At 38.6% G+C, this 21,833-nt stretch overlaps 2 protein-coding genes across 2 annotated transcripts; one reads left to right on the top strand and one right to left on the bottom strand.

Annotated features, from left to right (window-relative positions):
• Window positions 1–2,571: 2,571 nt before the first annotated feature.
• On the bottom strand, window positions 2,572–5,947 carry LOC104592734 (sterol 14-demethylase-like). The gene is made up of 3 exons (XM_010252200.3): window positions 5,682–5,947; window positions 4,877–5,358; window positions 2,572–3,777 (listed from the first exon to the last, which is right to left on the bottom strand). The coding sequence occupies exons 2-3, from the start codon at window positions 5,348–5,350 to the stop codon at window positions 2,779–2,781; spliced, it is 1,473 nt and encodes a 490-aa protein (XP_010250502.1). The 5' UTR covers window positions 5,351–5,358; window positions 5,682–5,947; the 3' UTR covers window positions 2,572–2,778.
• Window positions 5,948–14,698: 8,751 nt separating this feature from the next.
• LOC104592733 (Major facilitator superfamily protein) lies at window positions 14,699–18,927 on the top strand. Its single transcript, XM_010252198.3, has 5 exons — window positions 14,699–14,834; window positions 15,275–15,514; window positions 15,721–15,938; window positions 16,822–17,402; window positions 17,939–18,927. Exons 2-5 carry the CDS (start codon window positions 15,277–15,279, stop codon window positions 18,798–18,800), a joined length of 1,899 nt encoding a protein of 632 aa, XP_010250500.1. The 5' UTR covers window positions 14,699–14,834; window positions 15,275–15,276; the 3' UTR covers window positions 18,801–18,927.
• Window positions 18,928–21,833: the final 2,906 nt, after the last annotated feature.

Here is a 21,833-nt window from a genome sequence, read left to right as displayed (position 1 = left end):
CGGCACGAGTTAATTCGTGCGTTGGTTTAATACGTGCGAACTGAATTAACGGACTTTATCCTTTATGCCGTTAGCTTCTCATTCATTCCATCCCACTTCCCGCTCGAGATTCATCGGACTCTGCCCTCACTAGTCACTCTCACCCTCTCCCTTTCCAACCGGCGGCGACCAACAGTCATCACCGGCGACTCTTTCAGGTATTTTAGACTCTGCCCTGATAGAAGCCGGACTGTTATCACCGGCGGAAAGAGTACAAACAGTCATCACCGGTGCACGTATTAGCTGTTACCAAAACCTGATAAAATAAAATAATAGAAGAACAACCAGAAGTGAAAGAGGAAGAGAAAAAGAAACACCGAAATCACAGACCTGAGTGGTTATTACAAGTATCCATCCAGCTAAGAAGGAGATGTTTTTCCGGTAGAAAGCCTTTATAATGTTGACGATGCCGACGGCATAGGCGTATCCACTTCCAAAAGCGCTCCCGGCATTAGCGAATATGAAGATGAGAACATGTTCCTTCATGTTAAATGGTCCCGGATTCAAAGAGAATTCCGTTGACCCAAAACCTGGTAAGCGGAATTTGGTGCGCGGTAGGACAGAAGCCATGAAGCGGTCGATTGGCAGGGTAACCACCTGAACGGTGATCTGGGTTATGATGAGGGGCTCCGTTTGGTAGGCGAAGAATTGGTTGAGGAATGACAGCAGTGCACATGATATCAAACCCAGGAACCACATCCGGAAGGTCCAGACGGGGAGGGTTGGATCGTCGGTGTTGGTCACCGTTAACCGCACTTGTTCGATCGGGGAGAGCTCATCTTCGTCAACTATTTGAAGTTATCGAGGCCAAGAACTCCATCGCCTCGCTTCTTCAAAGCCAGTGAGCAGTGGGTACCCACGAAGCCAGCAACCCCAGTGACCAGCACAAAGAATCCATTGGATCTGCGGGGAGTAGACGAGTGGCGGTCTTGCTTCTCCCTCTCTCTCCCCTCATCCACCGGCGGTAATGGATGTTAAGTCGCCGCCGGGTGGATTGGGGGAGAGAGGGAGAAGAGAACGAGTCACTAACAGCGTGAAGCATCCTCGCATGCTTCAACTGTTTACATCAATTAGAGGACGCGTATCACGTCTTCCAATTGCGCGAACGGTGCCCCTACTGAGGGTGCTGGACTGAAGTCGAACTCAGAGCGCCCTACAACACCTTACAGCATACTATTACAAACATCTCCCATTGACAACTTCTATGTGAATGTGAAGCATTTGTGGGACACCCTCTGCGGGGCTCAGATGTAATCTCCTGTGATCTCATACATGACAAGTCCAACTTTTATGATGGGTTCCAACTTCCGATTTAAAGATGAAATGTGTGATGCCAGATATTATTGATAGGGTGTTGGAATGACTTTTATTGGCTGATGATCTTAACTTCCCTCTTTGGCCCTGTTATCTTCAGGGACAAAATTGCTGGATTGTTGTAGAAGGAAGAACGGGGAAAAGTCATATTTTAGGGGGAAAGGGGGTGTCTGGAGTTCACCCAAAAAGAAAGGAAAAACACAAAAAAGGTCTTCATGAGGTGTCCTAATTGTTGATGTATTTATTTATTTTGTTAGAATAATTACGGATGCAATATTTGTACTTGAGCCTAGGGCTGTTCATTATACGCCCAAACCATAAAATTGAATCAATTCAAATCGAATTTGTGATTTGATTTGGTTCAAAATGGTTTGGTGTGACATTTTCTTGAATTACGGTTTATAATCTTGGTTTGATTTACTGGATTTTATAAACCAAATCAAACCATAAATCAAAATAGTATATATTGGTCCAAATCATAGTAACAAAACAATTTGGCCTGATTTGATTTTCATGTCAAAACTGTTTAATTTGATCTGAAAATTTCTCAAACTATAATTTATTGGTTTGAGATCTTCTCCAAACAGCACAGAACCGGACCACGAAATTAATATGATCAGCAAATTTTATAAATGCTTTTGGGCCTTTTGAAATTACTATAAACCATCCGGACCTTTTTTCATTGGTCTTTCATAGGCTGAATGGTATAAGGTATAAACATTTCTCAAGCCTCATCCAGACTCTGAAGGGGCTAATCGATAAACACTTGATGAACCCTAAAAAGAAAACCCTCTTTAGCTTGCAACTCCATCAGTGTATAGTGGTTAGTGTAGTGGCCACCTTCCATTGATTTCTTAAGATAGCTAGTACTATGAGATAGCACGATATTAGCAGTAGCAGCTCTAGCGAGCCTTCCACCACATCACAACACAAGGTTTCCCTTGATAGATACTTATGGTTTAGAAGAGCTATAGATAGATTTGTCTTTTGTGATTCTTAGCTGGGCTCATTCCCAAGTCCCAACCACAGCTTGTAGAGTTGGCATCTTTTATCTACAAGGCCGCCGTGTTAAACACAAAATCCTAGCCTGTGTGTGACCTGTTACGCGCTGGCTGGACCAGTAGTTTACCAAATGGTTGACAGTATAATTTTGTATATAAAAAGGCCTCCTGCAGAAATCACAAAAGCCTTTATTCCTACTAATTATTAACACACACAAAAACAAAATCAGATATCCATTCCAAACTACAAGCATTAAAAACATATGAATGAAAACTAGAAAAGTGACACTTGAAAGAGACCCAAAAATAGATGATAATCAAGGGATTCAAAATGGGAGGGTAACTTGCAAGAAATCAACAACTGATCACCAAAGTTAAAACAAGGAAAAGAAGAGCTACACCTTTCACAATTTGTCATCCTAAATTAGTCAACAGAAAGCCGTCGTCGCTTGTACCTTACCATTACCTTTCCCTTCACACCCACAACCATGGCATTCCAGTCAGTCTCTGGAAAAGGTGATATCAACTCCATCTCAAAATTTCTTAGCAAATGGCTCCAAATTGCTTTTATCTGCAGATACGCGAATGGCTCTCCAAGACAACCATGCCTACCACCACCAAATGAAATGTACGAAAATGCTCCAGTCGCCTTGTCCTCTTCCCTCCCGGCGGCAAACCTGTCCGGGTCATACCTGTCTGGATCCTTGTATATATGTGGCAATCGGTTGGCAAAAGCTGGTGATGTAGCAACTATATGACCTTCTGGGATGTCATACTGTTTCCCCTCCCTAGTTGTCACACTGAACTCAGTGTGGGAGCTCCTTAGCAGCATTATCAAAGGAGGATGGAGCCTCAGAGCTTCCTTGATGGACCGATATAGGACATCCATCTCAGACAGTATATCATGATCAACATTGTCGCCATGCTGTTTCATGAGGTTCTTTTGCTCATCCAAAACAGCAGAGAGGTACTTCTGGTGAGTAAGGAGATAGGCACCAGTCCAGGTAGAGGTAATGGAACTGGTGTGCTGTCCAGCAAATAGGGCAGCAATGAGCAACCCAGTGATCTCGCCATCAGTAGTTGGCCGTCCATCTTTGTACTTCGAGTCAATGAAGCACTGCAACATGTCATTTTCTGTTTTCCCAGAATGTTTACGGGAATATATGATTTTGGCAAAGATATTTGCAAGCTTCTTGCGGGCCTCATCACGGCGATGGTGGGCTGGGATGGGGAGGTATGGGAAGATGACACTGATAGGTTGCATGCCATTGTCAAGGTCATGGAAAAGGGATGATACATCGGCAAATAACTGATCACGAACCTCCCGGCCCAAGAGGCATCTACTTGCTGTCAAGATAATTAAATGTTCAAGCTCAGCTTTTAGGTCAACCTCACCGCTCTCACCCCACTTTGAGAAGAAGTCCTGCAGAGTTCCATGATAAAGATGGAATCAGCACAGTGGATATCTGACAGTCTTAGATTTTATAACAACATTGGAGCAATGTCTGGGACAAATCATTCAAGGGAGTATTACACACAGATGCAAGAACTTAGGAATCAAATATTCACATGGAACTTGGAATTGGTGGCTTAAGTTATATAAATGACAGTCATACAAAATTTCTCTCATCATCCCTAACAAAATTTGTCTAGGGTAAATGTTTAAAAGAGTGATCAGCAATGCTAGCCATCCGAAGTATAGCTAAAAGTGGCAATTAAATCACCTTTTATGCCATATGAGTGGCAAATGATGACTGTGGATCCTTCATCTTCAAACCATAAAGACGGCTTATTCCTTTCCCAAAGAATGATGAGACTCAAGGAGATAAAAAGAAAAGCTATAAACAAACTATCAGGAAAACAATTTGCAGAAAATTGACGAATCAGACACATGAATAAAACCAAGATTAAGATTTAATAATAAGAGGAGCAAATCAGCTATATTTTACCATTTTCCCCTGGTACAAGCTCTTTCTGTAATGTTAAACATATGTCAATCAACATTTCAGATGCCAATTTGTAAATTGATCAGGCTTCATTAATCATCTATATATCTATATATCTATATATATATGTATATGCTTTAGTTCCATTTACAACAGCACCGAGATAGAATAGGATCACAAGACTGCTAGCTTTCGCTTAAACAGAAAGAACGTATATGCAAACTCTAAATCAAAGTGCTGCTTGCAAAGAACAATCATCCATGGAAAAGGGAGGAAGAACAGGATTTAGTTCGATACTGAAAATGGACTTCCCTATATATTCTAGATTTTATTCAAATTATCTCCAATGTTGGGTCAGGGAACGAAAGGCAAATAACCGAAGTCCATTATCTTCTTTGAAGCTAATCAGTAGTAAGCACTAAGCAGACATCAGGTCTAAAGAGATAGGTGTTCTGTGTTCAACTAAATTACATATGAAATTGTGAATGCAGGTAGCAATAAAAAATAGTTGCCTAAGTCTAAATAAGAAGGTTCATTGAAAAAACAGTACAAAGCAAACATGGAAAGTTGATTCACCTCAGTTTCTACAACCATCTGATCTACATAGCCCTTCAATTTGGTAACCCTGAGAGCTTCGGTAAAGAACCGGAATTGCTCTTGCCTTACAGAGTAGTCGACGTCAAACACCACTCCGGGACCAAAAGTGGGAACATTAAACTTGTACACCTCTTGCTGGCTGAGATCAGACTCGGAAGCTTTGAAGAAATGGGTCGACACCTCGGGTCCAATGAAGAAAGTGATCTTCTTGTTCAATAGATTGAGAGTAAACACGCTGCCGAGCTTGGGGTACTCTTCCCTAAGCATCACGATGGGGCCTTTCAGAAAGCGAAGAAGGCCGCCGAGCACCGGCCACGTCTTTATAGTCGGAGGAAGGCGCTTTCGGGATTTCGGCATAAGAAATGCAGACAATAGCTTTGCGACAAGGAGGGTTGCAACAACCAAGAGACCCACGCTCAGGAACTTGTTCTCCTTCAAATCCATCGCAGACATTGTGAAATCTGAAAAAGGAAATCAGGTCATTTAGATGTAAGGTGGGAAAAAGAAAACAACATCAGGAATTCGAGTAAGGAATGGATAAGATGGAAACATGTCATTGCTATATTGTTCGGCGGTAGAGGAAACCCTAATGCGGATGGACAAGGAAAGAGTAACAGTATTATCAATTCAAAGTCAGATCTCGTTCAATCCAATAGAAACCAGAAATTCGACAAGAAAAGCTATAATCCAACAATCCAATGCAGTTAGAAAAGAACAGAATCTTCAACGAGGAGACAAAAAAATCCAAGAAAAATCAGATAGAATAAATAAATAAATAACAGACCTAGTTATGACGGCTTCAGATTAAAACACGAACAGCATTCGAGATCTCCTGCAAGGATGCAAACAGAGCCAGAGAGAGAAGATCGTCTGGCTGGAGCCTGGACTGGACTGATGGGGTTTTACTTTTGCTATGGAGCATGGAGTTGTGTTGTGTATTTAAACGAGGAGATGCCAAGTGTGTAGTGCGCGCACCGGCCATCGGTTTTCTGTCGTGTGTGTATTGTGTATGTGTGTGAGAGAGAGAGAAGAGAGATTCTGTTGTGGCCCGTGAAAGGTTGTAAACAACTAATAAGAGCTGAAAAGGCGGGAGGAAATTCTGCATGTGTCATGCAGTGACGTGGAAGAGAGGATTAATAACCGATGGGCGGTACAAGGGATCGTCAAAACCACATTAATCCAACTTGAGGATTCTATTGTTTTTTTATTTTTATAGTATTGTTCGTTGAGTAATTTACCGAAATAGCCTAATAACCAGACCAAAAGTAACAGCAAGCCTAGCCAGCATCAGTTTGGGCCCACATAAACTAATTTGCCACGTGTATCAATTCAGGAGCAGGGTCCTGTCACGTGGATTTATTGGATTCGGTATCCAAAATCAGCGTGACATGAATTGAAAGTTGAAACATCTCATAAATCCAATCCATGGTTCCTTTGTTCAAGCGTGAGACACCAATATAGATAGACACGTGGTAACATAGACTATAGGACCCTGTTTCCCGGTATGAGGTATCAATTACGACACTCTTCAGTCTTCACTCCTCTCCTCATGTTTCGGGCCTTTTAGGCAACTACATAAGCGGAGAAGGGATAGAGTGGGGTCCACTTCCACCATTGAATCTCGACCGCATTTCTTGTTTTGTTTGATAATTCAAAAGATGGAAGGGTGAAATCGTCAAACCAAATTTTGAGGGAATCTGAGATTAGTTGTCATCTCGCCATGTTCATTCTACTGCGGTCATGTGCTCCTTCGGGCCCAAATAAAAATATCTATAATATAATATATAATAATTATTAATATTAATAATAACTATTATTATTATTTGAAATTATCACGTACAATGCATGTATACATTTACTTAGTAGGACAAAACACATGGTAGTAGTCAAGAAATGCTAGGGCTACTACAAATACATTTTAATTGTAAGCGGTGATCGGTGAACCTACAGATAGTGAGTATATAAAAGGAAAATATCCTCCAAATGAAGAGGAAACTGACAAGGAATGCTTATGCTTTTAGTAAACAAGTGAACAATGTTAGTCTTTACTCTTTGAATTTTTCGCCATAGCTATGGAACTTATCTTATAAAAGGATGCATACCATACACTATAAACAATGTCAACACACACATATATAGATAAATAGATAGATGCATCAACCTTATCAAAGTAGGAGTTTCTCTCTCTCGGTTACGAGAGTTTTTCTCTGAGTTTTAGAGTTTTCCTCTCTTTCTGTTCTAAGAGAGTACTCATCTTAGGGTTTCCTTAATTACTTCTCTTTGTCCACCCTCTGTCGCCCTTCTTCGGTCTTTGATCGTTTTTGGGGTGACTCCCCTCGGGGAGTTACCCCTATCCCCTTTCTTTTCTTCTCCCTCTCCCCCTCTCTTGTCCATTCTTCTTCGCTTCTCCCTTTCCTTCACTCCTCTCTCTTCTTTTTGATTTTCTTATTCCACTTCTCGATCTTTCCTCTTGCTCATTCTTGTCCTTTTTATCTTTTGTTTTTTTCTTTCTATTCTTTTTATGCAGGGATTTTGATACAAGAGGTTGACTCTTCCTTGAAGATTTTGGTGTTGGGCGGTGGCCTTAAATGCTTCTTTGGCTTTCACTGTCAGTGGTTGTTTTCCGGAGTGTATTTCACCAACGGTTACAATTCCATAATGTATTTCACTACCAGTTGCTTTCATCGGCGGTTATAGTTCCAGATGATTACAGTTCCGACGGTTACAGTTCTAGATGGTTATAGTTCTGACAAATACAGTTCTAGCGGTTATAGTTCTAGGTGGCTCCAGTTTCTTGGTGCGAGTCACTACTGTCTTTATTCCTTACTTACGGTGGTTGGAGATGCGCTCAATTGTTTTTTCTGTTGGTGATTCTGCCTCACCTTATGTCAGTTGCAAAAGTTCTTTTATGTTCTCCTTTATCCACAATCTATATTTTGTTCTTTCTAAGGATTTGTGTCTACGCTTTTTGCTTGGTACTGTGATTACTAACCTGTATTCATACAAGTTTCTTATTTTGAATGAAATATGATTCTTGTCTTCAAAAAATAAAAAAAGGTAGATAGATAGATTTTTATTGACCCATGTATCTTGAGGCTAAAAACGTTATTGTTTGGTAAACTTGTTTACCAACATTTCTTCTTCAAATAAAAATCATGAACCGACAACTGAAAACGGGGACCACCGGACCGGTGTCCATGGACCAGACAACAATGGTATATGGTGCAATGGTTTTAAAATCATCGATCACCCAAGCATACAAACCATTCCGCGTAGGAACTGGTCATAATATATACCCATTCCGTTTTTTTTTTTACCTAATCCAGATTTTCTAAAAAATCATTGAATCGGTCAACAAGCTATTCAAGTCAATTTTTATTTTTCTTATTTTCTATCTATTTTTTTAATTTTAAAAATATTACAGGCTAACATTTGAACTGAATGGTCAAACCAAATCAGTTGCGAGAGTGGTTCCATCTCTAGATCAATTTGTAAAACCTTATGGGGAAAATTCCTAATAAGTACCCTATACTTTGGTTCAAGTGACAATTTGGTCTTGAGACAACCCAGTACCCGAACTTTTGAAATGCGACAATCTAGTACCTATCGTTAATGGATCGTTATTTAAGAGTTTTGGAAATGTCAAAATTACCCTTGAAAATAAAACACATTGTTCATCATCTTCTTCCTCAAGAAGATGAAACAAAGCCCAAGCTCTCTATCACAAACGCCACAAACACGATCTTTTCTGACAGGCCCACTCATTGGATGGTTGAAATTGCTCCATATCATTCTTGTTTTTAAGTTCCCGAATGTTATTGTTTTTAAGCTCTTGAATTTAGGTAAAATCAACTCACATGGTGCGGAGACCGGATCTACTCCTCACACACCTGGCGCCTCACACGCACATCCTACCATACATTGGAAACATCTCTCGTAATTATTGATTATTATTCACGGGAGATGTTCCCAATACATGATGGATGTGCCTGTGAGGCGCCCATCTGTAAGGAGCAGATCCCGTCACCCTGGTGCGATTTCTGATCAAAACCACTTGTCCAAAATGATTTGGAGCAATTCCGGACACTAAGACTCGAAGCCGAGGTGGCTGTTTTCTGTCGCAAATCTACTTGACCATTTCCACACCTTTTATCGTGACTACACAGTTACAATTAAGGTATCCCATTGGATTAGAATATATAATGGGCTTCATTTTTCTTTTTTTATTTAAAGTATGAGAAAACGAGAGGGAGAGGGATTAAAATCATAAAGAGTGGCGAATAAAAGAAATATTGAGATTGAAAATTTTCTATTATGTATGCATCATTTAGATCGCAAAAAACAAATTACAGTAACGAGAAATGAAAATAGACCACCCCCTCCATACGCAGTTGAGATGGTGGTGGGGAGATGGAGTAAGAATCCAAAAAAAAAAAAAGAAAATAAGTAGTAAAGCCCAAGAGATGTGAGGTGAGGAGTGGAAAGGGGGTGCGTGAAGCATTTGGTGTAATACCCTAACCAGCAACACCGTGTACTGCTCAAGCAGCTCCGCCACAATCGCCACTAATATCATCTTCCTTCTAGTTTTTACTTCTTCAGCCTAGCTACTGTGCAAACTGCAAACGCCTTACCAAGTTTCAGGTTACTTAAACATCTTCTCCTTAGCTTTTAGCGTTAAATTCTTTTCTTTTCTCACTTCTCTGCCACTTAATCACCTCTCATGTTCAGAGACCACTCGAGGGTCTTATCCTCCAAAAACCCGAACAAAGCTGTCTTTACCCATCTGGGTTTTGGAGATTAATGTGTTTTCTCTGTTCTTGATTCAGGGTTTTGTTGTGATCCAAGCCATAACAAGAGAAAAGTCTTACTTTCTCATTTCTGTCTTACGGAAGAAGTATGTTCTTTAGCTGTAACCCATAGACAAGATCCAGAAAGAGAAGCTTTTCCGTTTGGTTATTACAGAGCAGTGTGTTTCCTCTATCCAAATCCATATCAAAGTTCAAAAGTTTGTAGTTGATGGTTGGTTCTGATTTTAGTATATGATTGATAAAGAAAATTAGATAACACTTGAAGGGTATTTGTTGCTTTTCGCATTAATAGGCAGTTACTAAATTGTGGTATTTGAAAGTTTGAATACTGGATTGCGCATTTTAAAGTTTGGGGAATAATTACTAATACTTTTCCCTTTTTTGTGAGAATGACTGATCAGCTCAGTTCAGAATTCTTTAGCCCCAAGCTACAGAGGATGAATTCTGACCATGGATTGATGCCAAATCCACGGGCAGGATATAGTTTATAGAAGGAAGGCTACTAATAGACTATGAAGAGCTATAATTCATAATTCTGCAATGAACTGTAGAGTACTTTTCCCTGTTTTTATCGCATCATCAACCCCAGCCTTATCCTATCTCCACGGGTGAGGCCCGATCCCCCATACGTACTTACGTTTTCCAAGGGTTGGATGGGCTACCCTACCCCTTTGTGTAGCCCCATGAAGCTAACATTATTATTGATGATGTATTCCATCAATCTTTAAAACAAAAGGGTTCCATTTACTTAAAAGATGATTACTCAAAGTTAATACATTGTTCATTAAACTAGAGGATTAGGCATGGTGGGGCTTGTCAATTTTGTATTTTGTTTTGCCAAATTAGCTTTACCATTCTATCTTTTTAGGTTTTTCATCAAACATAAATTCCAGGCTTTTCATGTCAGCCCACCTTATAAAGCCAAAAGCCATTGCGTAAAAACCCTTCCTAACAATTACCTAAAGTGAGTGGGCCTATCCTATCTCAACCCAATTGTGTTTGGCCAGTGTTCACTCCCAATCAATTGCCATCTTCTGTTTGTAGTTTATACTGAAAGAAGTTAAAGTTTTTTGAGTAGGGGTGTAAATGGATTGAATTCGAATCGAATCAAACAATATCCGATTTTGAACCTGATCAGAAAATCCGGTATCTAAATTCAATTCGATATCTGACGGATATTGAAAATTAATATTTGAATTCAAATTCAAATTTGATTAAATATCCAAATATTTGATTCAATTTGAATTTGACCAATTAATTATTTTAGCTTATTAATAAATATTTTATTTATTTAAAGTAAATAAATATATAAGTTAGTTATATAATTTAATTATATATATAAATTATATAAAATATTTAATATATTATATATAAGAATTAAATAATTGGTCGAATTTAGATATTTATCGAATCAAATCGGGCCATATCCGAATTTGAATCCGTTTAACTATTCGATATGAATAGGATATCTGAATTCGATCAATTAAATATTCAAATTATACGAATTTAATTCGATTATATCGAATCTCAAATTCAAAATCGAATTTTCAAATACCATTAACACCCATATTATTGAGTAAATTAAGAGAAAGGCTTTCTCTTTTATGACATGTGGCTACTGTTTAGGTCTCCTTCTCTAAAAAGGGACCAAATAGTATGAATTCCATATAAATCTAATAGCATTTTGTTTCTTAGCTCAAATATGAAAGTAGTTTAATGTAAGCTAGGCCTAGGGCCAGAACGAACCCATTTAAAGAAAAAATGTACTAAGGAGGCTTGGGGGTTGGCATATCCAACCTCGTATCACATTAATTCCTCATTTAGTCATTTCCCCATCCACTTGCACTGCATCTTCCTCCATGTGAATGTAACTGTTTTCATTTTCATCAAACCTGTGATTCTAACGGTGACAACCCAACCCAACCACACGACGACGCACGATAAAAGTGATTTTGATTTTGATATTTTGCTTTTGTGTTCAGTTATATAAGTTGTTCAAACAAGAGGTCGTTAATGGTTTGGCCTTTTGACCATTGACACATTCGTCTGGCATCTTAAATCTCTGCACCTACTCTATCTGTACCATATTTGTCCCAACTAAAAAATCACCTTTACCAAATCTGGTCATCATCAGTTCCGATCTTCTTCAACCAACTTTCTTTAACCTTTTTCCTTTAATTGCCGGCCTGGTCGTTACCTTTCTAGTTTTGTTCAATTATGTAGTTTTTAAGGTAAATTGCTGAAACCTACTTTTAAGTTTATAGTTTTTGCTGAAATCTTCCCTCTGAAGTTTAATAATTGCATAGAGGTGCAAATGTACGATCCGATCCTATTTGGTCAAAATCGGATTTGGATTCTGATCACCCCTTTATAAATATAAATATAATATATATATATATATATATTACTTATTTATTTATAAATATATTATTTATATTGTATTTTTATAAATTTGTTATATTATTTATTTTTTATTAAAAGCATATATAAATACGATGAAAATAATTAAAAATATTTGTACTTTTTGTTTTTTTCTTTATTTAATTGGTATTTTTTTCTTTTAATAATGCATTAATTTTTAAAGAAAACAAGTTGAATCAAATCAAATCCAAAGATCTATTAGGATTCGAATACAAATCGAGTCCTATTAGATCCGATCGGATCTTCGGATCGGATTAGATCAAATCCGACATGAACAGTGTCGAATCGGATTCGAATCTGATCCAAACAATTTGCATCCCTATAATTGCAATCACCTCTCCTGAACTTTTTGATGTAATTGCAAGTAGATCCCCTTTGGTAGAATGTTCTAAAAAAAGGCATGAAAAATGTTCAGAACAGCCATGCAATTACTTTAACAAAAATGTTTATTTTCCAAATTTTCTTTCCATATTAATCACTACCCCAAACCCTTCCAATCTATTTTCTAAAATTGATTCATTTTCAAATGTACCCTTCATATCAATAACTCAAACATAAAGTTGTAATTTTAATTTTTCTTTATTTTTATTCTTCATAAAGTTTGTATTGCTTTTTTTTTCACAGAAACCAGCTTAAATAATTGTATGGGTATTTTGAACAGTTTTATTCCTTTTTTAGAAGATTCTACCAAAGGGGGTCCACTTGCAACTGTATTAGAAAATTTATGAGGAATAATTGCAATTAAAAATTGAAGGTTTCAGCAATGGTCAAAAACTTCAGAAGAAGCTTTAGCAATTTACCCTAAGGCTGCGTTTGTAAACAATGCAAATGTGTGGGTTAGTTTTGCACTTACAAATTTACCTTCTTACCAAACAGACTTTTAGTTGTAATGGATGCAAACATGAATTCCAATAAAGTATATGTTTTTTTATCAAAAGTTCACTTGAATACAAATTTACTTCTTTTTTATTGATGTACTTTTATATTTTATTATCAATGTAAATATGCATTGGTCTATCATTTGTCAATGCATAAACGTAATGTTGCTAAAACTGAATTAGAGTGCAGATTTACTCTGAACCGAGATTTACACTGCATTTACATTGTTTCCAAGCGCAGCCTAAATTTTATTATGATGGAGATTATCTTAAACGAATGAATACAGATATATATTTGAGATAGCATTATTAGGCGCAGGTGAAGCGTAGGTGACATCAATGGAGCATTATTCAGGCTGCAACACAATTCTGGTTGCAGGAACAAGTTAGGACGGTGGACAGCTGGCAAGAAAAAAAAGCTCTTTTGGCAACATTTGTCTTGGTTTGAATTTCGAAAATAACAAAGCAGCAGTAATTGCTATAAAGGCTCCATCACCAATGTTGGTAGCGAAACAACCGAAAAAGATTTCCCAAGTGGCAGGGAAGTTGGGATTGAATCGTTCGATTAGTGAATGTTCAATTCAAGCAGGCAAAGGAATCTTCATCTAGTACTGAACCCTTACAGCTTGAACTTTTCCAACTTAATTTGAAGATGGAGCCTCCTCTCCTGCAATTAATTAGACAAAAGATTAATAAACATTAATGATTAAAGCGTGCAACCTTCCCTTCTACTACCTAGCGTTAGCTCAATCAACCAACTTTCCGTGTGGCGTAAATGTTGCAAATCAGCCTTGAGAGTAAGAGTATATTGCCAGGTGGCAAAGAAATTGTAAGTTGTAACGAGTAAACTGTGGGGTGGGACCATGGGAGATTATTGACACCAAGGATGTACTCTACTCGATTTGTGAATTGTGACTATTGGCTGAAATCATTAATATTGGATGAATGGTAAGCTGTAGTGTATTAAATTGGAAATTTCTTTTTTTTTTTTTTTGGTAATATAATGCAACATTGGATTGGGAATGGGCCAAACAAAAGAAAAATAAATGATAACGAGAAGTTTGCACCTGGCTGTACGTACGAACGACTACAAAACAAGTAACGAAGACTCGTGCTGTCGCCAATAACGGCCTTTGGCCATTTGGCCTTGCCCCCCGAAATGAGTCCGGATTAATTGCACTTGCACTTGACGATGGCTGTGTTAGGAGCTGTTTGGCCAATAATATACAACACCCCATGTCACCTTATATGCCCATAATCACTCCAAACACTACTTTGCTGCATTGCATGGGCGTGACGTGACCGACCGGCAAGTCTGAGAAATTTAGAGTTCAGTCCACCGTGAAAAGAGTCAGTTCCCCCCCAGTTTGAAAAGGAGTGAAAGTCAACTCAACCTTTACAGCTTATAATATATATATGCTCCTCTGGTTCTTTGTAGCGAGAGCGAGGACTTCAGCCCGTGCTCGATCAAGACAAGAGATACGATAGATTCCTTCAATTCATGGTGGTAAGTTTGTGTGCAACCTCCACTACTGCTACGCATTAATGGCGACTCTATCAGGGCCTCTCTTTCATTTAATGTGATTGGTCGTCATTGGTCTTGTTGTTTGGGCTTTGGACCTTGGTGTTTCACGTGTTGGGTGTTGGCTACTACTCCTTTACTGCTCTTCAAATACTTCGATCGCCCTCAAGGATAAATGGTGGAAGTGGGAAACCTCTCATCACTTGTATCCTCCGTAAATTAATTTGGCTCTAGAGTACGTGCTTCTTTTTACAGCTACTCCGAGAAGGGTTTCTGTGTTTTCGACCAAAACAGGGGCTTTATCAAAGGTAAGGAGAGTTGCCATTGGATTTCTATGACTATGGTGATGGGGGATTATTGTTTAATGTTCAGGAAATTCTTATCTGTTTACTTGATACTTAGTATGATTTGTGTAAGTGTGGAGACTTTGGTTCGATTTTTTAGTTTGTGTTTTGTAGTTTGAAAATGCTTTTGGCATATCAGAGAACTATGGGATGATCACACGTGATCAGTTGTTTTTCTTTTTCTCATGCCATGAAATGGAAATTCTATGCCCAGTGCATTAAGAATGCCATTCCATATATTGAAGTATCCATCAAGAATGTAAACCTCATGTTTTGGGCTCTATCGCAAACACATTTAATTAGTTTTGTGGGTTTAAGAATTTCTTTTCAAGTAAGGGGAACTTTGTGTGCCTGATTTTGTGCCTCTTTTTCTTAATTAATACATTTTGGATGTCGCTTGCCAGGGATGGAGTCTATGGAAATCAAATCGCCTGGAGATTTTCCAGAGACACCAGCAAGATTGGGTGGGATCTCCGACTCATTTCACAGGAAGAAGCTTGGAATGTATTTCATTGAGAGTGATGATAGGCGAACAGCCATGGGAGGTGGCTATGTAGGAGGAACTACTCCTGTCAATATCCGTGGGAAGCCGATTACTGATCTATCAAAGACTGGGGGTTGGATTGCTGCCTTTTTTATTTTTGGTATGCAAATTGTTTCCTGTTGTTGCACTTGTTTTGTTTCTTCCTTTCTAGCATACCAGAGCACCCTCCCTGTTTTGGATGATAAGTAATAAAGACTAAAAAAGAGAATCCATGGAGGCTGGTCAATTGCAATCATCTATTTTGTGTGTGTCTGTAAACCTGATGATGTGTTGATGAATTTTGTGCTCATTGATCTATTTGTACAGGAAATGAAATGGCAGAGAGAATGGCTTATTTTGGACTTTCAGTTAACATGGTGGCATTTATGTTTTATGTCATGCATCGGCCCTTTTCCAGTTCAGCAAATGCTGTTAATAATTTCCTAGGAATATCACAGGCTTCATCTGTGCTTGGTGGATTTCTTGCTGACGCATATCTTGGTCGATATTGGACAATAGCAATTTTCACTACCATCTATCTTGCGGTGAGATTTCCATATTAGAAAGTATCAATATATAACCAAGAAAAATGGATTTTATGGACACTTCAAATTGATTCTAATGGGGGGAGGAGGGGACACCATAGAAACAATAAATCCTAAAACTGTGTAAATATTATGATTTATGAAGGCATTTGGCTGCCCTTGCACAGTTGGACTACCAATATATACTTTAGATACCACTGATAATATCATAACATAAAATCTATGGACATTTCTATTCTACTGATCCATAGTGAAAGAATAGGGATAATATCTACTTAAGCTGGAACTTTACCTAATAGATCTCCTTCCTACACAGTCTATGGTAATGTGAGGTTCAATTCAAAAATATTTTCCTTACTAAGTTGTCTGAAATAAACTAGGTACGATCATACTTGTAGCAGTACAAGGACTATTTAATGTCTCTACATATTATAAAATTAGGCTTAGAGAAAAGGGACTCACTAAGTCACTAGGTTTTATCAAAAAGAGAACCAAGATATCAAATTTCTGGTCTCCCTTCCTCCAAAGAAGACTGTATTTTTAGTTTCATATAACCACATACATGAGCTAGTTTTCTATTGGCATCTATCACGTATTGAAATTTTTGACAAGTTCTACTGATGAAAACAGAAGTCAAGTTTTTTAACAGGCACCAACTTTGTATGTTGATTTATTCATAGAACATTTCTACTTTTTTGTTTTCATCTTCTTGAATTACTGCTTTATATTTCTAATCTTTTTTTTAAGTGCTTGAATTTTCCTTTCAAGTCTGTAAGCTGTGTATGTTCTTCATTAAATGTTTTACATGTTTATTTCTTATAGTTTAAATTGTTCAAGAAGCCTTCTAATGAGAATTGCACTATTTTTTTCTCCTTTTCTGAAGGGTCTAACAGGAATAACCTTGTGTGCAACAATGAGCACATTTGTTCCAAACCAAGACCAATGTGGTCAGCTGTCCCTTCTTTTAGGCAATTGTGAGCCAGCAAAACCATGGCAGATGATGTACCTCTATGGATTTCTTTATCTTACTGGATTTGGAGCTGCAGGTATAAGGCCTTGTGTCTCCTCTTTTGGGGCTGATCAGTTTGATGAAAGGAGTAGAGATTACAAGTCTCACTTGGACAGATATTTTAATCTCTTCTATCTTTCTGTCACCATTGGAGCAATTGTGGCCTTTACTATGGTAGTCTACATTCAAATGAAGCATGGATGGGGATCTGCTTTTGGTTCATTAGCCATAGCTATGGGTATATCCAATATGCTCTTCTTTGTAGGCACTCCTTTATACAGGCACAGGTTGCCTGGGGGCAGCCCCCTGACAAGAGTGGCCCAGGTCCTAGTTGCTGCCTTTCGGAAGAGAAATGCTTCCTTTTCCAGTAGTGAGTTAGTAGGCTTGTATGAAGTTCCAGGCAAGCGATCTGTTATAAAGGGAAGTGGAAAGATAGCTCACACTGATGATTTTAGGTAAGCGACTCATTTCTTGCCTGCTCAATTGTAATAACAGTGTCTGGGTTTTGGAGGCTCTGCTATCTGTTCTCAGCAGCAATCAGTTGACCCTCCCACTTTAATAGTTTTTTCAAATGGGGAAGCCGAAGCACCTCTTTGCGCCTGCTTGAAAGTTGAAACCCACATCCTTTGGAGTTTGGGTGATATAACAATTTGATCATTTCCCTTTATGAATGGGGAGATACCTGCATTAATGGTTGGATGAAGAGTCTATAAAACATGGTCAGGACTGTCATAACAATGCTTTTCTTTTTCTGTATGGGCACATCTAAGAGCTGGTCCATCGATCAGTTGGATATTAAGGAAATACTTTTGTTGGATATTTGGTGATCTTAGACCTCAGAAACAATGGAGCATCTCCATTGGTTCTAACTTGTCCTCTCATCATGAGACTCTATTTTTGTATATTGATCCATATTATTTCACATCCTATTGATCATTTTGTTATCAAATCCACATCCTATTGATAATGTGTACAACCTTTTGGCCTGTAGGTGTCTAGACAAGGCAGCTCTGCAACTGAAAGAAGATGGTGCCGATCCCAATCCTTGGAGGCTTTGCACTGTTACACAAGTAGAAGAGGTCAAGATACTACTGAAACTCCTTCCAATACCAGCCTGCACTATAATGCTCAATGTAATTTTGACAGAATTCTTGACTCTATCAGTCCAGCAGGCATATACCTTGAATACCCACATGGGACGTCTGAAACTCCCAGTGACATGTATGCCTGTTTTTCCTGGCCTCAGCATTTTCCTCATTCTGTCTCTCTACTACTCCATCTTTGTCCCATTGTCCCGCCGCATTACAGGTCACCCCCATGGTGCCTCTCAGCTTCAAAGGGTTGGCATTGGTTTGGCAGTCTCTATCTTGTCTGTGGCTTGGGCTGGGGTTTTCGAGAGATACAGAAGAAACTATGCAATCAAGCACGGGTATGAAGCTAGCTTCTTGAGTCCCATGCCCGACCTAAGTGCATATTGGTTATTGATACAATACTGCCTTATTGGCATAGCTGAAGTATTTTGCATTGTGGGTCTTCTAGAATTCCTCTATCAAGAGGCCCCAGATGCCATGAGGAGTATAGGATCTGCTTATGCTGCTGTAGCTGGGGGTTTTGGCTGCTTTGCAGCCTCTATATTAAACAGCATTATCAAGTCTGTTACGGGGGATACAAAGGCAGGCCGGTCCTCATGGCTTTCCCAGAACATAAATACTGGTAGATTTGATTATCTGTACTGGCTTCTTACCGTTTTGAGTGTAATAAATTTCTGTGCTTTTCTATATTCTGCACAGAAGTATAAGTACGGGGAAGAGAGGGATCCGGAGAATGGGGAACAGAATGTAACAATGAGGTGAAAGAAAATTTGTTGACCCAGAAGAGTCTATAAGTGACAAGGGAGATGGGATTTTAGGGTGAAACATCAACTGTAAATTCCACACTTGGCAGTTTCCAACTGTATTGATAAGGTGCAGTTGACTAAAAGTTCTTGTTTCTTGTTTGTGATGTTTGTGTTGAATGACTCCATTTGATTACAAGACGGCTAATTTCATATTGCAAGGACCATTTTGGGCCACTCAGGGCCATGGCCGGGGAGGGTAGACTGGATATAGACTAAAGCTTTTTGGCATTTTCTGCACAATGTGGTCTTCCTTGGACTCAAAACGGTCAAACTCATGGTGAGACGCTTATCAGCCCAAGGCTTTTACCATTGCACCATGCAACATCTCTTAATTAATTTGTCTATCTTTCAATAATCAGAAATGGTCACAGCACATTGCAAGTTTTGTTTGTCTGTTACAAACCCTTTAAGATCCGTAGAGTTGGTCCGATTGAGCACAGAGAGAAACTAGACATTCCTACATATGCAATATACAGCTAGTATCAGTTGAAGACAAGCCTCCTAGGCTCCTACGGCCTATAGATAAGTAAGCTAATGCGTGACAGATTTTGCAGCCAAGGGTATAAATGCCAATGTGAATATCAGAAAACTGGTTCTTCATGGCAAGGTGAAATATGAAATATCCTCTAGGAACTAAAATGCTTCCTAGAAATTGCTCGTGAGCCTCCACAATGACCACCACCATCTGCCTCATTTCAGTAGGATAGGTAGGTATCTTGTCCCTCCATTTTAGTCCATGGTTATGTTTTCTACTAGAGGCACCATTGGTTTCAGGTTAAAATATTTGAGTTGGAACATTTGTTTTCTTTGCCATTTATATCAAAATGAAAACAAATTCTCTAAATAAAAATAAATAAACACAATGAATCTTAGTGATACTTACAGGTAATTTTGTCATAAAGGTTTAGAATAGACTGTTATTTAACGATAGATAGGGGCATGAATGCAGCCAAGCTGTAAGACATGAGGGAAGGGATCAATGCAAAATCGGAAAACATAGGGAGCAAAATATAGGGATTAGTAAATTACGAGGGGATGGATACAAAAAAGCCCCCCCTTTTTTGTCAATTACTATTTCCTCCTCTTTAAGTTCCTACTACCATATTATTATTACGTTCTAATTGATCCTTTTGGTTTTACTTTTACCATTAACGACTAAACTCTCAATTTCTTTTTTTTTTTTTTTATACGTTGCCACCATCACCAATACTTGAGGGAGGGTAAATAGACCATTTCCTCAATGAGTCAATACCATTGAGAATGGAAAGGCTCCATGGGTATTCAGAAATGATATTAAGAAAATTAATCATTCCAAGGATATGCAGGTTTTATTTCAGTGGACTCCAAGAGCAGCAAATGGTTTTACTAGCAAAGCAAGGGGCTAACAGGGAACATTGTTTTTGGGTTCTGTTGTAAGTCTATAAAGCAAATTTTAGGTGGAATGTCTTTGGACATTGGGGTAGCCGAGGCTACCCATTCTCTGTACTAATATTCTCTTTTTTAATAAAATCATTTTCACTGATCAAAAAACAAAAAAAAAAAAGAGTCAATACCATTGCTACAGTAGCCCAATAGAATTGTCCCCATTGTTCCTACTACGAGTGCCAATGGACCGGTTTTGGATTGGACCCCATTCAGTCCAAAATCAATTTAAACAAATTACACGGACCAACAAAACATATTGGATTGGACCAATCCGGTCCAAAATACTCATTAAATTGGATTGGACCTAGTCCGTCCATAATAAGTTTATATTGGATTGGGTTGGATTAAGCCAATATCTGGTCCATTGATATAAGATAAAAATATAGGTATCAATGGACCGGGTTTGAGTTGAAACCAATGTAAATTAAAACAAATTTGAACAGTCTGAACATTAAATTGGACTGGTCAAAATATTCATTGAATTGGATTGGACCTCGTTCGTCTATTTGTAATGGAGTCACATTGGACTGGATCGGATTGGACCAAATCCAATCCAATTGACACCCTTAGTTCCTACCTCCTGGAGCCCTTCCTCGAATTAGGTATTTCTCTGAGAGAGGAAAAGAGGAACAACCGTTGGATCTCCTATCTACGAATAAAAAAAATGTTGCAAGAATGCAAGTCATACTGCAAGTAGTGCATTAAACGCAAACACCAGCACAGGAAAGTGACCTGGCGACCACCCACAGTCTAATGCCCCGTTTGGGAGGGCTAAGGTGAACATTCAGGCTTCAGCTAAACCAGTTTAACTGCTTTGAAACTCTCCCGATAAGCATTCTGAGGAGACGGCCCAAGAAATTAAAAAAAAAAAAAATGATTGGCAGGCTGACAGCTGATTTGGGCTCTCGGGATTTTTCTCTAAACATAGCTTAAAGTCTATCCGTGTAGGCCCCACCTCGGAAAGGCAGAAGCCGCTGCAGTTCAGCCCTAGGTGAAATGGGCAGTGCGCTCGTACCTTGTATGTAACCCACAATCAGCAATTCAGCATTTTAAACCTGTTTGGAATGAGCAGGTTCTGGCACCTTGGAGTCTGAAAACTGGAGATGTTGGTTCGCTGAACAAAAACTATATATACATACTTGTAACTGGAACTGGATAACGGAAAATCGAAACTGTCAATCAACTTCCCAACTTCAGAACCTTTAGCCGTAGAACTGTGGGTTAAAGTGAGACGTTTGTTGTGGGTTCCATATAAATATGAATACGATCAGTAACTGAACCGAAAGAAACACTCTACATGTGATAAATCCAACAAAGATATGTTTATATGAGAGAGATCAAGGAAAGACTTGGCAAGTTGCGAGCCCCAATTGCCATAAATGCAAAGGAATTATAACTAACGTACCATGGACATATTTGATCAGGATTTGTGATAGCCTACATGTATGATTAATTATAGTGCTATTATTAATGAAACCTGGCTAAATAATTCTTGAAGGCTGCCAACTAACATGTTTTTCCAACAATGGAAGAAAAGTAACGGTCATATGGATCAGAAAGATGA

This window comes from Nelumbo nucifera, chromosome 3 (genome assembly GCF_055504915.1).
Source record: "Nelumbo nucifera cultivar China Antique chromosome 3, China Antique-T2T, whole genome shotgun sequence".
Lineage (NCBI taxonomy): Eukaryota > Viridiplantae > Streptophyta > Magnoliopsida > Proteales > Nelumbonaceae > Nelumbo > Nelumbo nucifera.
The sequence above is the reverse complement of the archived record's forward strand: the minus strand, read 5'-3'. Positions and strand labels throughout refer to the sequence as shown.

Bases quoted from the DNA above. Each gene is read 5' to 3' on its own strand.
- LOC104592734 (XM_010252200.3), bottom strand. From the start codon at position 5,350: ATGTCTGCGATGGATTTGAAGGAGAACAAGTTCCTGAGCGTGGGTCTC. The intron at 3,778-4,876 runs GTGAATCAACTT...GGAACTCTGCAG, and splicing joins AGATGGTTGTAGAAACTGAG to GACTTCTTCTCAAAGTGGGG.
- LOC104592733 (XM_010252198.3), top strand. From the start codon at position 15,277: ATGGAGTCTATGGAAATCAAATCGCCTGGAGATTTTCCAGAGACACCA. The intron at 15,939-16,821 runs GTGAGATTTCCA...CCTTTTCTGAAG, and splicing joins TCACTACCATCTATCTTGCG to GGTCTAACAGGAATAACCTT. The intron at 17,403-17,938 runs GTAAGCGACTCA...TTTGGCCTGTAG, and splicing joins GCTCACACTGATGATTTTAG to GTGTCTAGACAAGGCAGCTC.